Source organism: Suricata suricatta, chromosome 6 (assembly GCF_006229205.1).
Source record: "Suricata suricatta isolate VVHF042 chromosome 6, meerkat_22Aug2017_6uvM2_HiC, whole genome shotgun sequence".
Classification (NCBI taxonomy): Eukaryota; Metazoa; Chordata; class Mammalia; order Carnivora; family Herpestidae; genus Suricata; species Suricata suricatta.
The window spans coordinates 48,210,381-48,224,891 of NC_043705.1; the positions used below are offsets into that span (position 1 = coordinate 48,210,381).

The following is a 14,511-nucleotide window of genomic DNA, read 5'->3' on the forward strand; positions in this document are numbered from 1 at the left end:
GCCGGAGGCGGGGCCGGCGCCCGGCGCTGGAGCTGCTGGCTGACGGCGAGGAGTAGCGAGCAGCTGGAGCGGAGTTGGAGGAAGCCGCGTCCGCGACGAGGGCGGCGGACTAGTGCGTTGGAGGCGCCGAGCTCGAATCGGGAACGACTGGAGGTCCGTGGCCGGGTCGGAGGCACGTCGGAGGCCGCCCCTGCAGCCTGGGCCCCGCAGAGGAAGGAAGCCGGCCGGCGGGGGAGGTAGGCGGCGGCAGCGGGTCCGGGTGTGTGCGCCCGGGAGGGGGAGGCAGTGCGTGCGCGCGCGGCTGCCGCCGTTCTCTTCCTGTCACCAGCAGCCGCTTCTCCTGCAGAGCGGAGCCGGGGGAGAGCAGTCGGCTGCCGGTATCTCCGGCTCGCGGCCAGCGTTCTGCGTGCTCCCGGCCCCCTGCGAGCTCCCGTTTTCCCGGTCCTCTTCCGAGCTCGCTCTCGCTGCACGCCGCCGGGCGCATTCGTCCCCTGAGTTGCAGACGATCTCGGGCTGGTCCCCACCCCTCCGTTACCGCACACTTCTGAGGGTCCTTGCTGTCGCCTTGCAGTTTTCCGGGGTCCTTCACTCGAGGGGAGCGCCCAGACCGTTGCCTTTGGGTTCGCGGGAAGAAGCGAAGCCTTCCCCGGCGTCCTCCGGCTGCAGCCAGCATAGCTGCTCGGGCCCTTCCCCCGAGCGGGTGGGGCGGCGGTGGTCCCCGGAGCTCGCCCCGAGCCCCCGCCCTCCGAAGTTTGCCTTCCTCCTCTTCCGGGGTGGGGGAAGTGCGCCTCGGGGCGGCTGGTCGCTGGGGCCCTAACGGCGTTTAGTGCCGGCGGGGCCTGGACAGGTTGTTGGAGGCATATTTAATAGGGTCCTCCAACAGTCCGGAAATCCAGCTTTTTGTAGCGCGGAGGGAGACTGGAGGGACCTGCCCAGCAATATGGAGCCGGCTAGGGAGAGTAAGGGAGTGTGGCAAGCCCGGGCTAAAATTTCGTGGGGCAATTGTCTGGCAGCCACTGCTCTGACACTCACTTCCCAAGAGCAGAAACTGCCCCGCAGATCACAAGACAAAGAGAACTGAAAAGCTCAGGCCAGGCACTCCGGTACAGATATATACTTTGGTAACCAGAATTCGAGCATGAAATAGAAGGTTGTGAGTGGAATGGCTGTTACATGTTGAATGCAGAATGTGTGTGAAGTGGATTTGGGGAAATTCTTCGGCTTCCCTGAGCGCTATTAATATGGAAAAGGTCTCCCTTCCACCGTTAATCCCTGGTGGAGCTGCTGCACCGTCGGTATCTGAGTGTGAGTTTACTCTGTATTGGGGAGGTGGGAGGTGTTTGACTTTGGAAGCGACACGGGTTGGTCTCTTTTCTTTTTTTCTTTTCCTGTTCTGTTCTTTTTTTCTTTGTCATTCAGTGCGAAGTACAACTGGATAAAGCAGTTCCGGGTTTTGAGTGCAGCCTAAGATTGTCATTTCAGTGCAAGGAGGTCCAAGTTTTAGTTGTTAGGCGGGACTTTCACAAAGCTTATTGACCCAGGTTTTTATGTGGAATTGTATTTAATGTTTTGTTAGCTTGGGTTTCATTTTGCCACTTTAAAGATAGGTAGGTATGAGCTAGAAAAGGTCGGAGTAGATAGGTTTATTTCTGAGGTATGTTTCAGGGTAATGGATCTTCAGGGTGCAAATAATTGGGAATTTGGTGGGTTCTGCACAGAAGTCCACAACCATTTATCTTTAAAAAAGAAAAATAAAACACCACCTCCTCCCAAATAGTTTTTTAATAGATTACACCTTTCTTTAAGTTAACAGTTAAATAATCAGTAGAGGATAGTTTCTTAGAAACAAAAGTTGCTTAAACTTGGGGAAGCAAGTGTTTTGGTTGTTACAAAGAAAATAAGAGCAATTTTTTTGGGGGGGATGTATGAGGAAGGTCCCTCTAAAGTTCAAGAAGGTGTGTTGGTTCAGAATCAAGGTTTAAACTGGCAAGGTCAGTGGAGGAAACCTACCTGCCTTATAGAATTGTTGGGTTATATGCCAGTTGTAGGTAAGTAGTGGATAGCCATAATTTTCCATAACAACGTACAGGTTTTTATGATTGGAAGGAAGTTCTATGTATCTCATACTGGCTTTCAAAGTGTTATGTGCATTTTGCTTTCTAACTTCCATCTTGTTTTCGGACCTGAACTATGTCTTTTCTCATGTATGACGCTGATAGTGTGAAAAAGCACTTCACTTCCCATCAGTTAATTATATTGTTTTTTCTTAGCTATTCTTTTTTTTTTTAAATTATTAAGCTCAGGAAATCCCCACAGCACAAAGTTGTTTTGGGGGAATGAAGTGGTACAGTGAGTTATAGTTAACACCTATTTTGGTTGTTGGTAGTGATGCTGGTAGTGTGCATTTATTTTCTGGAAATGCCAGTTGTACCTAAGCTGATTGTTGGAGGGTTTTGTATCTTAAATGCAGACATACACCACCTACCTAAATCTTCTGTTGTTAAAAGTGTGACGTACCTTTAATTAAATTCTTCCATGAGTGTCATGTGATTTTTACATTAGTGTGTTGGTCAAAATCTCCTTTTTTTCCTTATTTCAAGGGTCAGGTTCTAAAAAGGCATCTACTCTGATGCTCATTAAAACAGGAAGAACTTCAGTTACCTTTTATCATGTTTGCATTTTGTGATTTCCAAAATGCGTTTTGGTGGATAAAGGGATGGTGAATGAGCAGATTCAAAGAAAGTGATTTATTTATAGAAAGCTGAGATAATGGTTGCATTTGAGGTTTTACTTTTAATTCTCTCACCTGTGGGGCATACACTGTGCAGAAGAAAATGAGAAGTGCTTTTTTTCTGTACATTATGCATTTTAACTAGACTCCTCACAGATCTCCCTGTTTTGGAGGACACAGGGATTTGCCAGTGAAGACAAGAGAACGGAGCCTCTTAGTGAAGCTCTTAGAAAATGAGGTTGCTTATCAGTGGAAGGAATGGCTTATCAATTTAGTTTTTTTACCTTCGAAGGCACAATATAAATTGTGTAACAGCTATTAATAAAAAATTTAGGTTGTAAGTAATTTTTGAAGTATTGGTATTATGTATTGCTTTTTTTTCTCTCTCTTCCACCTACATCCTAATGTGATGTCTTGTGCTTCTGCCAATGCTCTTATTGGAATTACTTGCCTAAAAGAATGGTAATTAAAGGCCATTTCATATATGTATATGATGCCAAATGAGCTGGAAAATATACTATATAATTACTCATAAACTTGTCTGTTTAGCTTATGTTAGTTGTTTTTTTTTTAAGGGTACAAAGAGTTTAGCATAGTTTTTGCTGGAAAAAAATTCTGCTATAGAAACATCCTTTGGAGATGTTATCTTCTCAGCATTGTCCTCCTTAAAGTAAATCAAATACATACCCATGGGCACCTGTAGTCAAAATAGTTTTCAGATAAAGGATCACCGCTGAAAGTTTGCGCAAGGTGTGCAGAGACTCCCCCAGTGTGCAGATTGAGTTAATAAAGCCGGGTGCCTGGGCTCGCATGCCTTGCCCCTCCCCTTCCTGGCTGGACCCCAGTGGTCCAGACCCTGGGAGGAGCACAGGCTGAGACCTAAGGATGCAGCTATGCTTAGTCCCTGGAGGACTGTGTTAGTGCCTGTCATCTTTTCCCTTTGAGGGCATTTAGGGAGCCTTTCCCCTGCTGAAGAAGAGTCTCGGCCCCTCCCTAGTCTCCTTTGCCTTGACCTCTCCAGAACTGTCCTCTACCTGGGAGGGGCTGCGAGGGGAGGAACGAGGTGGGCAAAGTCTACCGGCTGCCTTTAAGTGTCTCTCTGCAAAGGAGTTAAGGAGACAGCAGACTTCAGACTTTTGGCTGACTTCAGAATGCATTTACAAGGGTTTGCAAACATACAGAGGCAACACACACACACACACACACACACACACACACACACACACACACACAATTCCTGTTTCAGATAGGAAGTGTATAATTGGAAGGAAGGGATGTTGAGTACCAGTAGCAACAATAATAATGACCCAGTAATAGCATAGCTGCAGTTTACTAGCTATGTAATGTCAGGCAAATTATTTAAGTTTTCTGTGCTTGTTTTCTCATCAGTAAAATGAGGATAAAAATTGTTTCTAGGAGGTTGTAAGGGTTAAATGAGTTGATATATAGGAAACTCTTAAGAGCTGTGCCTGATCCATAGTAAACGCTATGTTGGTGTTAATTGTATTAAGCTCTAATTATTAAGCATAGAGCTAAGCACTTTATAGATGTAATTTCATTTAATCGTCCTAGTAACCCTGTCAGGTGCAGGTTTGCTTATTGTATCTGTCTCACAGGTGATAAAATTGTGCCACGGAGAGATCTGAGTAACTTGCCCAAGGTTAAAAATCCAGGCAGTGATGGGGACAGCTGCCCGTGTCTGAAGCTCAGTGCTGACACTAATCTTGCTAAGACTTTTGCAACAGAGTGCTATATTTTCACAAGAGGAGGGGGATTCAGATCATCTTCCTTAGTCATCTCGTTCCCTGGTCGTATCCTCAGTGCCTCTTCACTGCGATGAGGCAGAGAACCAGAGCAGTCACCGTCCCCCCGCCTTTCCGGGGTACTGGTCTATGTGTCTCAGGCCCCACAGAAGCCCCTGCAGGAGGACCGGCATATTCTGCCGGCCTCCTGGTGGTAACTCCAGCTGGACCTGGGTCTCTCGTCTCTGCCCCTCCTCAAGTGCTCCGGCTCTCTGTCATCACTTTGCTTTTTGCAGGGTTCTGCCTCCTGGTTATTAAAACGAGGCTTGTCCTGTACCCTCCCAGCTTCACTGCTTTTCGGGTGCCAGAAGGAAGGGCTAGCAGGCAGGCGTCTTTGCCTAAACACCCTGCTTGCCCACAGTATGGGCTCAGCCCCAAGCCTTGCAGCCAGCAGCACATTCTGGTTGGTTTGAAAATGAATGGGGATATTTGATGGCTGCTAATTTAGGCTTAATCTAACTTCAATTTTTAGGATTTCCAGAACACTGTATATGAAAGGTAGAAAGCTTTTTAAACGATTTGTTTTGTTTTTTTTTAAAGACTGTGAATTTAGGTTGGGAGCTTGCCCTAGACTCAGACCTAGCACCTGAAGGACAGAAATGGAATGTAGGGAAGTGTGGGTTAGGGGCCCAGGAGCTCTCCGTGGCTTTTGCATCTGGGTTGAAGACCCACTGTGTGCTGGGACCCAGTGCCAAACTGCAGATTTAATCACAAGATAGAAGTGTATGATTAGAGTATATTCTTGATTTATTTGAAGTGATATTAAAATATCTTATATTCCTGCCTCCCACCAAGTTTGCTAAATCCTTGCCCTTTGTAAAAGGGGAATAAGGCAACACAAAGAGCGCTTTGCAGAGAATTTTGTTTGGTTCACTGCTAGAATGCCTGCAGATTAGAAGGTTAAATTGAACATTTACATTGAGGCATTTGAACATTAAGAAGTTATGGATTGCTGATTGTCAGCCATCAGACACAACTTTATTTTGAGGCACAGAATAAGAATAGATCAGTATCTTAGCAAAGAGAGAAACTATACTTCTGATAAATGGTGTGACAGGCAGTCTTTGAAAAGATTGACAGACTGGAGCACAATAATTAACTGTTAAAGAAATTTTGAACTATTGCATGTGATGTTATATAAGAGTAAGTTAGTTTCTTATTGATGAGATTTCTTGATACCTTTCACAGTAACTTACATGGGCAGTAGCTTGGAGCCTAGATCATAAAATTGCATTACTTATTTGAAAACATTAAATTATGGATGGTAGATATTATTCACCTATAAAACCTTTACTTTGTTAACAATTGTGTTGGGGCTAATTGGAAATAGTTCACTGGACAGGTGGATGTACCCAAGGAGATTGGAGGCATAATCTTGTGAATCTGGGCAACATGTGTCTGGTCGATCTGGGTAGTTTGGGCTCCACATTGATCTTAGGAGGGTTACGTTACACAGGCAATGCCAGTGCCTTAGGCTACTGAGTTTTCTGCGGTCCTGGGGAGAATTTGAGAGTAAGAGGAACAAAAGAAACCCCAAAAAACAAAAAACTTGCCGGGTGTCAGGATGTGAGAGCTCTTGTGACTGTGGATTAATGGTTCTCTTATCTCTGTTAGGAGGAGCTGAGTCATTAGAAATTGTGTAGTCAGGGGCCTGGGACAGCAGTCGGAGACATAGGTGCCAAGAGGGGTACAGGTGGCAGAAGTTGGAGCTCTTTGAGCAGAAGTGGGCAGCCTTCCAGAAGCGATGTGCCCAGTATTCTTCTATTCACTAGTTTATAGACTTCTCTGGCAAGGGTGCATTTTACTGAAGTCTCTTTGGAAGAAAATTTGCATTGTCCAAGATCCTGGGTCCTGAACTTGATGGAACTGCTGCCAAGTTGTTTTTTTGGCAGACGTGTTTGTGAAAGAGTCACAGACACTATCAGTAGGACCACTGTCACAGAAAGTAAATAGAAAGCAGACATTCAAGGTTAATCTGAGGGGCTAGAGTGTGTGCAGGCAAGATATCTGCCTCGTTGACCTCGTGGACACACCAGAATTGTCCTTTGTCGTCAAAGCAAGTTGAATTTGGGCAGTAGGTTTTCGTGGTGTTAAAAGTGGTGGCCCTGGAGCCAGAGTGTGAACTCTCAGTTGCTGAGTGTTACCATGGCCGAGGTGCTAAATTCTCTGTTATCTCAGTTTCCTCCTCTGCAAAGTGAGAATATTGATAGTGCTTCCTCAGGGTTATGCTGAATATTGAACATGCTGATGCACATACATTCTCACTAGATTAAGCACTAGATGATAATGGTTGAATGAGTTAATGTACACAGAGCTCCCAGTAAGTGTTAGATGAGGAGGAGGAGGAGGAAAAGGATTGGATAGATTAATAGACATACAGTGTTAGATGATGTCCATGATGACCACTGTGACAATGACAGTCATCAAAATGGGATGGCCATCAGAAGAAATTGTCTGTTGTGCAGCAGAGTAGAGGTGCCTGACTATTCTCCCTGGCCAAGACAGGGTAGTGACAAGACACTCTCCAGTCCCCACCCAGATGACTAGTCTGCTCTCCAGCCATCTCGTTGGCACTGAATCTTGGCTAACCTCGAATTGTTTTGATTGATCTTCATGGCCTTGGCATTGTGGAGTTCCAGAAAACAGGAATGGTGTGTTCTTATAATCTTAGCGTCATAGAAGATGTGTTTTTTTGTTGTTGTTTCTTTTTTGTTGTTGTTTTCTTTTTTAAAATCTGATGAGAGCCCAGAATTCTGCACAGGATTTTTCTCACACAGAAAGTCAGGTTCTCCTTACAAACAGCAAGGGATGGGAATTTGTAGAGACATATGGGTCTCTGGCACCTGGGTAGGGATTGCTAGCTCTCAGGTCTCGCCTTTTGAGGTCATCAAGTTCCTCAGGGTTCTTTTTCTCTTTGCACAGATTTAACCTCAAGCCAGCATTAGCACAATTTTCAGGTTTCTAAAAGCTTGGCCATGTGTGGAGCCTCTTCTTAGTATGGAACATGCATATCTACAGAGATGTGCTGGAATGGGTGAAGGCGCCTGATGGTTGCTGAGGGCTGTGCAGGGGAGAGAGTGATTAAGAGAGACAGGCTGGGAAGGAGAGAAAGGGAGGAAGAGAAGGAGCATTTAAAAAAAAAATTTTTTTTAACATTTATTTATTTTTGAGAGAGAGAGACTCGGAGTGTCAGTGGGGTAGGGTCCAAGAGAGAGGGAGACACAGAATCAGAAGCAGGCTCCATCAGAGCCTGATGTGGGGTTTGAACCCACAAGGTGTGAGACCATGACCTGAGCTGAAGTCAGCCGCTTAACCGACTGAGCCACCCAGGTGCCCCGAGAAGGAGCATTTAATAATCATCGTTCTGTGAAGAATCACACCAAACTGGCCCACTGGGTTGTTGAAATAGAGGAAGCCATAGGCAGCAGCTGGTGGAAATAAATCTCCAACCTACTAGTTGAAGGTTTTTTTTTTTCCCAAAAAGACCTACATTGCCAGGAAAAGCTAACAAAAATTTCAAGGCAGATTTGGAGGAATTAAATTATTCTTAGGCATGTTGCCTGGTTTCCAGGCATTTAGGGATATGTAAATTTTCATGTTCTTTAGAGTTCTGTGTCTCATTTGTACAGAGTACATTAGTACTAAAAACGAAATTTGCTAGTTCTACATTTTTGTGTGAATTTCTGCAGTGAATATTTAATTTGATTCTGAATCTATCAAAAGGAGAGGTTGTCTTCAAACATAATATAGTTTATTTTTCTCCTACACCCTGCTGGCTGCCTTAAATTTTTTAATTCAATGACTGAAACACAAAGTAGAATATCTATCTCAAATTAATATTCTTACTATGCAAAGGTTTCCAGTGTTTGTTTTCTTGTCTTTTGATTTTAACTCTCCTAAGAGTGTTATTGTTCTATGGCTAAGAGTCTCTAATGTGTAAAGTTGAATACTTTACACTTCTGAATGCCAACATTACTGTCCGCAGTTAGATTTTGCTTCTTAAGATGCATAGGCCAATGAGTTCCTGTAATCCTAAATATCTAAAGTGCCCCCACTTGTTAAAACGTATCAAGCTCTCTTTGGTATAGCACACTGATACGCTGGCTGTCCTTGATTGCTTTGTTACTCAGGGAGCTTCACTGAAACCTTTAGCTTGCTCTTACTCTTTGTAATAAAGATGGCATTGAGAAACCACCGGAGTGCAAAGTGTGTACAGGCACACCTTGTTCTATTGGCGGGCCACGTGCTGACTTTCCCTCTCCAGAGTCTTTAATCCCTCTGTCTCCACTATGTTTAAGAAAGAGAGAGAGAAAGAATATTTGGAACTGCTCGTTTTGCCCTACACTGGGGCTGTCTTTCCTGGGTGATCTCCAGAGATCATCTCTGCTCCGTTTTCAGTTCCTTAACTCCTCAAATTCTAGTTGGTGTCCTCCATACCTCTAGACTGGAGTCTAGTGTTGGTGCGGTGATGGGCAGAGCCCAGGTCACCCAGCCTTGCCTCACTTTCCTCCCTGCTGGAGGCCCCTGCAGGATTTGGTCTCAGGGATTGTTTTTTCCCACAGAAATCCTCTTCTTTATTATTTCCCAGACACAGGGTTTGTGTCCAAACTTTGAACTTTTCCTTTCAGGTGCATTCAGTGAACCTCAGAGTTTGATCCCTGGATCATTTTTTAACCTTTAATATTTTTCCTCCGTTCCACTGAGTTCAAGCTTGTCTCATCTGTAGCATGTTCCCTCTGTTGAGTCACAGGTCAGGTTTTCACCTGCCCCCCACCATCCTTGCAGCTCTAAGTCCATCAGGTCCCTTGGCTTCTTTTTGCCTGATATCCATGGCTAAATCCTTTTAATGAACTCAGGTTCAGGCCTTTTGCTGCTGTCCTGACCCACATTTAAGCATCACCACATCTGCTCAGGCTTCCTCTGCCATGTCTGTTACTTGATCCTTCCCCTTTTCATACCTTCTGCTGCCATCTTGGTTCATGCCCTCAGGGCCCTTTGCCCAGACCACTGCAGAACACGATTCACACCTTTCCTCACTTCTATCCGTACGCCACCGTCCTAGCCACTGTTATTAGATTGAGATTCTTCAAGTGCATCTCTGATCCTTTTGCCCCCCTCTCTCCAGGCCTTTTCAGTGGCTCCCTAAATTAGACCACATGACTCACAAACCCAGTGCAGGCATATATCATGTTATATAACCCCTACCTATCTTCCTAATCCAGATCCAGTGTTCCCTCTTTGCCTTCATGTGGATTGCACTGCCTGTTCTGGCTCTTCCTGGAATATGACATTTGCTTAGTCACATCTGTACCTAAGATCATGCCACACATTCCATTCTGTTCAGATCCCTGCAGTTAAATGTGGTCTCCCTCATTCGAACCCAGTAGCGTTCAGTCTGTGCCTGTCTTAGCGTATTGACCTAGTGTTATGGTTCCTTGTTTACCATTCTTATCTCTGAGACGCTGCCACATGCCAGCACGCCTCCCCACCCCTGCCTGGTGTTCTTGGAAGGCAGGGACCTTCTTACTAATCTTTGTTGTATATATCATGTTGAGCAATAGCACACTGGCCCGTGTGCATATGCCAAACTGATTAAATACTTGTTGAATGGAAGTAGAAATTCAAATTCACACAGATGGCAAAGTGTGACGTTCATTCATAAGTCTTGTTTTTCCTTTGCTAGGTGGAGCTCGCGCGTGGAGTACAACAGTAAAACCAGACGCCAGATGGACAGTGTGACAAGAGTGTCAGAAAGGATTGGGCCGCGCTGCGAGAGTCAGCCTGGAGGCCAAGTGTTGATGAGTTGCTGAAAAGGAAGCCAGTGGGAGGACTGCAGGCCGCAGAGGAAGTGGCACTGTCTTCAGTCACACCATTGATGGAGGACAGATGGACAGCCGTACATCCAGTCACCTCTCCTCTTAAACCTTTGGAGAGTTGTCCTTTGTCCTCTGCTGGACACCTATTAGGAATCTTAACATACTCTCTGAATTCGCTTTCCATAGAAACGTAAAGTCAGACTGCAGTGTGTAACCAGACGCGTCTGTTGCATGGTCACAGATTTGCAACCATGAGTGCCGAGGGCTACCAGTACCGGGCACTGTATGATTACAAAAAGGAGCGAGAAGAAGATATTGACTTGCACTTGGGTGATGTATTGACTGTGAATAAAGGGTCTTTAGTAGCCCTTGGATTCAGTGACGGACAGGAAGCCAGGCCTGAAGAAATTGGCTGGTTAAATGGGTATAATGAAACGACGGGGGAAAGAGGGGACTTTCCAGGAACTTATGTTGAATATATTGGAAGGAAAAAAATCTCACCTCCCACACCAAAGCCCCGACCACCTCGACCCCTTCCTGTTGCACCAGGTTCTTCGAAAGCTGAAGCAGACATTGAACAGCAACAACAAGGTCAGTGTTAATGAATGATTGCTTCGTGGCACCTTTTTTTTTTCCTTATGGAAAAGCCTAAGATTTATGTCAGATTGTAGTGTGCTGTGAGCAGAAACTTACTTTCACAACCTTACCTGAATTTATATATGGCACATAAAAGCTGAGTCAACCATTACAAGACTGGAAATTTCTGTTTGTGGGGTAGGAAGTTGTCAAAGAACGGAGATAGGGTACGAGAACTTGTTCTGTTGTTATACCCTGTTTTTATAGTTGCCATTGAATTAAATATCTCCTGCCACCTTATTCTGTAATTGGTGTTAATACATATATATCATTTGAGGAAAGAAGAGGGTAAGTCTAATGTCAGGAGATGTAACATTAATTTGATGTGTATGGAGAAATGTAGAAAGTAATAAAGTGACCCCAGAACTCAGCAGAGAAGAAACCATTGTTTTTATAACCTGGTATCTACTCTTGGTTTCCTGTCCAGAAACCGTGGCTGAGGCTGAAACTTCACCCTGCACTCAGTCTAGATGTCGAGAGAGTTCTCTTCCTTTGTGGGCAGTGCCATTAGTAGCATTAATGCCTCTGCTGTGCTTGGTCTTCACGAGAAGAAAAATATTACTGAATGTTTTTCTTAAATGGAAACCACCTTGATTCAGAAACCACTCTCTGTTATTGGAGATGGTCCACACGCCAGCCTTGTGCACAGCTGGTCCTTTAAGGCTTTTCTTCTGTTCGTTTTCACACAGAGACCAGCACTCTGCTCCACTTTGCTGTTACCAGCTTTGTTACATAGTCATTTCTTCATCGGTAAATTTCAAGCTTTTTTTTTTTCTTTCCTCCGTAATTATTTTTTCTCAGACTGAGGAAGGTTTGGCAAGGTATGTTTAAACCAGGTGGACCCATTTGCAGTGGTTGCACGTTGAGTAAAACTGCCTGTGGCATTACAGTGTCTTTCTGGAAGGGATTCTGATACGATCATGTCTTCTTTAACATTGGCTTACTCTAGCACGTATGAATGAGGTAACAAGAATAAAGGAGCAGTATGCAAGGATAAATAGCCACCTTTTAGCATTGGGTAATAATAGGATAGGGAATATTTTTAGAAGTCAAGGGTAACTGCCTAGAGATACTTGGAGGGACGTGCTCTTTCCTCCCCTGCCTGACCCAACAGGGATACTTGTTTGATGAACATTATGCTGTACCTTAGAAATCATGTCCAAATACTGTCTTCTACTCTACAGTTCAAAAGTAAATGTTAATTTTTTATGCAAGAAAGTCATAAAACATTGACTCTGTATATACATGTATATGGTTTTACCACCCATTGTGATTCATTTAGCAGATTGAAGGTATACATGTAATTGGGTTTTTCTTCCCCAAACTACATATTTTTAATTTCCTTATTTTTTGAGTTTAAAAAAATGCCTTAAGTAGGCTAGCTCAAAAGGAGAGATTACTTAATTTGTCCCAGAATACGAAAGATTACAGAATCTTAAAAGTATCTGTGTTGGATTACTAGAGAAGATAATTTAAAAGGTGGAAAAAGGGGTACCTTGTCAAGATTAGTGACACAAGTTTTTGTGAAAATAATTTCTAAGCAGAATTGCATTTGATAACTGCTATTAGGTGTAACTTTTCATTATAAGCAAAGTGATTTTCTCTTCTTAGGTCCCAACCTATTTTATAATGCTTTCTTTCTCATCTGATGTGATGACAAGAGAGATTTTTAATAGCTTTTTCTTTTTTCTTTATAATACATGGAAAGTAGACTAAATGAAATTTTTTAGTGGAAGTTAAGAAAGAAACCATGACAGTGTGCATTGAGATGCATTTATATTTAAATCAGTAATTAGGAGTAAATATAAATCAGTCTGGCTGAAAGGTTGAATAGGGGGTTGAAATAGGAGATTATGAGGGGGCTATCATACTAAACTGTAGATTTTCCAGAAATGTAGCTTTGTAGTCTCATTTACGTCTGATTGGTATGAAATGAGAATTCAGTAGCTCCAAGTTGCATGGCATATTGACAAAGAAAGTAGTTGTAAGGACAACTGTGGGATTCCACTTTCTTTTTGCCCACATGTATGGTTATTTGGATGCCTTTGCAGTGACAGATTGTGGGACAGAAAGGATAGTTCTTTTCTTACTGTCATTGAATTCGTTGGCCCTTTTTCTTTTTATCCCTCACCCCCCACTTGATTTAGCCCATTTTTCATGTTTGACTGTCTTTATTTTATTTTGAAGGTTACCCCTGAGGTCTAAGGACCAAACGCAGGTCTCCTTTTTCCATAGTGTCCTGTGGAGAGTCGGCACACGCCATAACGGGCACAGGGTAGATAGAGGGTGTTCACGCCTGTCTGCGTGCTCATTGTGTGGTTGTTGTCTCCTGCTCTTGCAACATACTCTCTTATTATTTTTTTAATTTTTAAAAAGTTTTTTAATTTTTATTTCTTTTTTTGGGATGGGGAGAGAGAGCGAGAGAGACAGTGTGAACAGGGGAGGAACAGAGAGAGAGGGAGACACAGAATCTGAAGCAGGCTCCAGGCTCTGCGCTGTCAGCACAGAGCCCAACGCAGGTCTTGAACCCATGAACCGCAAGATCATGACCTGAGCCGAAGTTGGACGCTTAACTGACTGATCCTGGCACCCTTTTTGAAATTTTTTTTAAAGTTTATTTATTTTGAGAGAGAGAGAGAGAGGAAAAATGTACGTCTAAGTGAAGGAGGGGCAGAGAGAGAGAGGGAGAAAGAATCCCAAGAGAGCTCTATGCTGTCCACTCAGGGCTCAATCCCATGAACCATGAGACCATGATCTGAGTCGAGATCAAGAGTTGGATGCTTAAATGACTGAGCCACCAGGTGCCCTTTCTCTTTTTAAAAGAAAATTGTTACTGAACTCTGGCCAAAAGTAGACTCTGTGTGAGGGATTCCTTCTTATATAATAGAACTCACTTTTCCACTTTCCGTGAATGTTCCTGGAAATAAAGCTTTGAAGGTTAGCTTTCGAAACTCCTTTGAAAATCTGCTAAACCAGTACCTTTTGCATATAGTTTCTTAGGAAGTCTAACCTGTCGATTGAATTAAATGAGTGAATTGGACATTGTTGTGTGTATTGGCCTTTGAGTCATTCAGTCAACATGAATCGCATCCCTGTTTTGTGCCAGGAAGTAGTGATGAAAAATAGTATCAAGATTTGAGAGGGATAGTGTGCCTTCTGATACCCTGGTGTTTCTCCTCCCACCTCAGGACTGTGCTTCCTTCCCTCCGCTTGGGCAGCTCTTGTGTGCCGTGCTCTCAACTCTTGGCCCAAATCTTCTCATGGAGGCTGGCTCTGCTCACCGTCTTTCATGTGGCAACCTATCCCTCTGCTTTTGCAAAGCATTTACTCACCATGTTGATATTTATCATCTCTTCCTTCTGGTAGATTGTAGGCTCCATGAGGGCAGGGGCCTCCATTATCCCAAGCATCTAGAACAATGAGGTACGTTCTCAGGAAGTGAATAAAGGCTGGCTTCTGAGGTTCATCATCTAGCTGTTTCAGGTCCCAGGTGACTTGAAAGGAGCCATGTGCTTTGTATGTCATG

The 14,511-nt window shown here is 44.0% G+C and overlaps 1 protein-coding gene across 1 annotated transcript in view; it reads left to right on the top strand.

Annotated features, from left to right (window-relative positions):
- The first annotated feature begins 32 nt into the window (after positions 1-32).
- Positions 33-14,511, top strand: part of PIK3R1 (phosphoinositide-3-kinase regulatory subunit 1) — an 84,957-nt gene continuing 70,478 nt past the window's right edge. The window contains exons 1-2 of the mRNA XM_029942372.1: positions 33-236; positions 10,217-10,940. Of these exons, the coding sequence (XP_029798232.1) occupies positions 10,601-10,940 (340 nt within the window). The 5' untranslated portion in view covers positions 33-236; positions 10,217-10,600. The remainder of the gene's footprint in view (positions 237-10,216; positions 10,941-14,511) is intronic.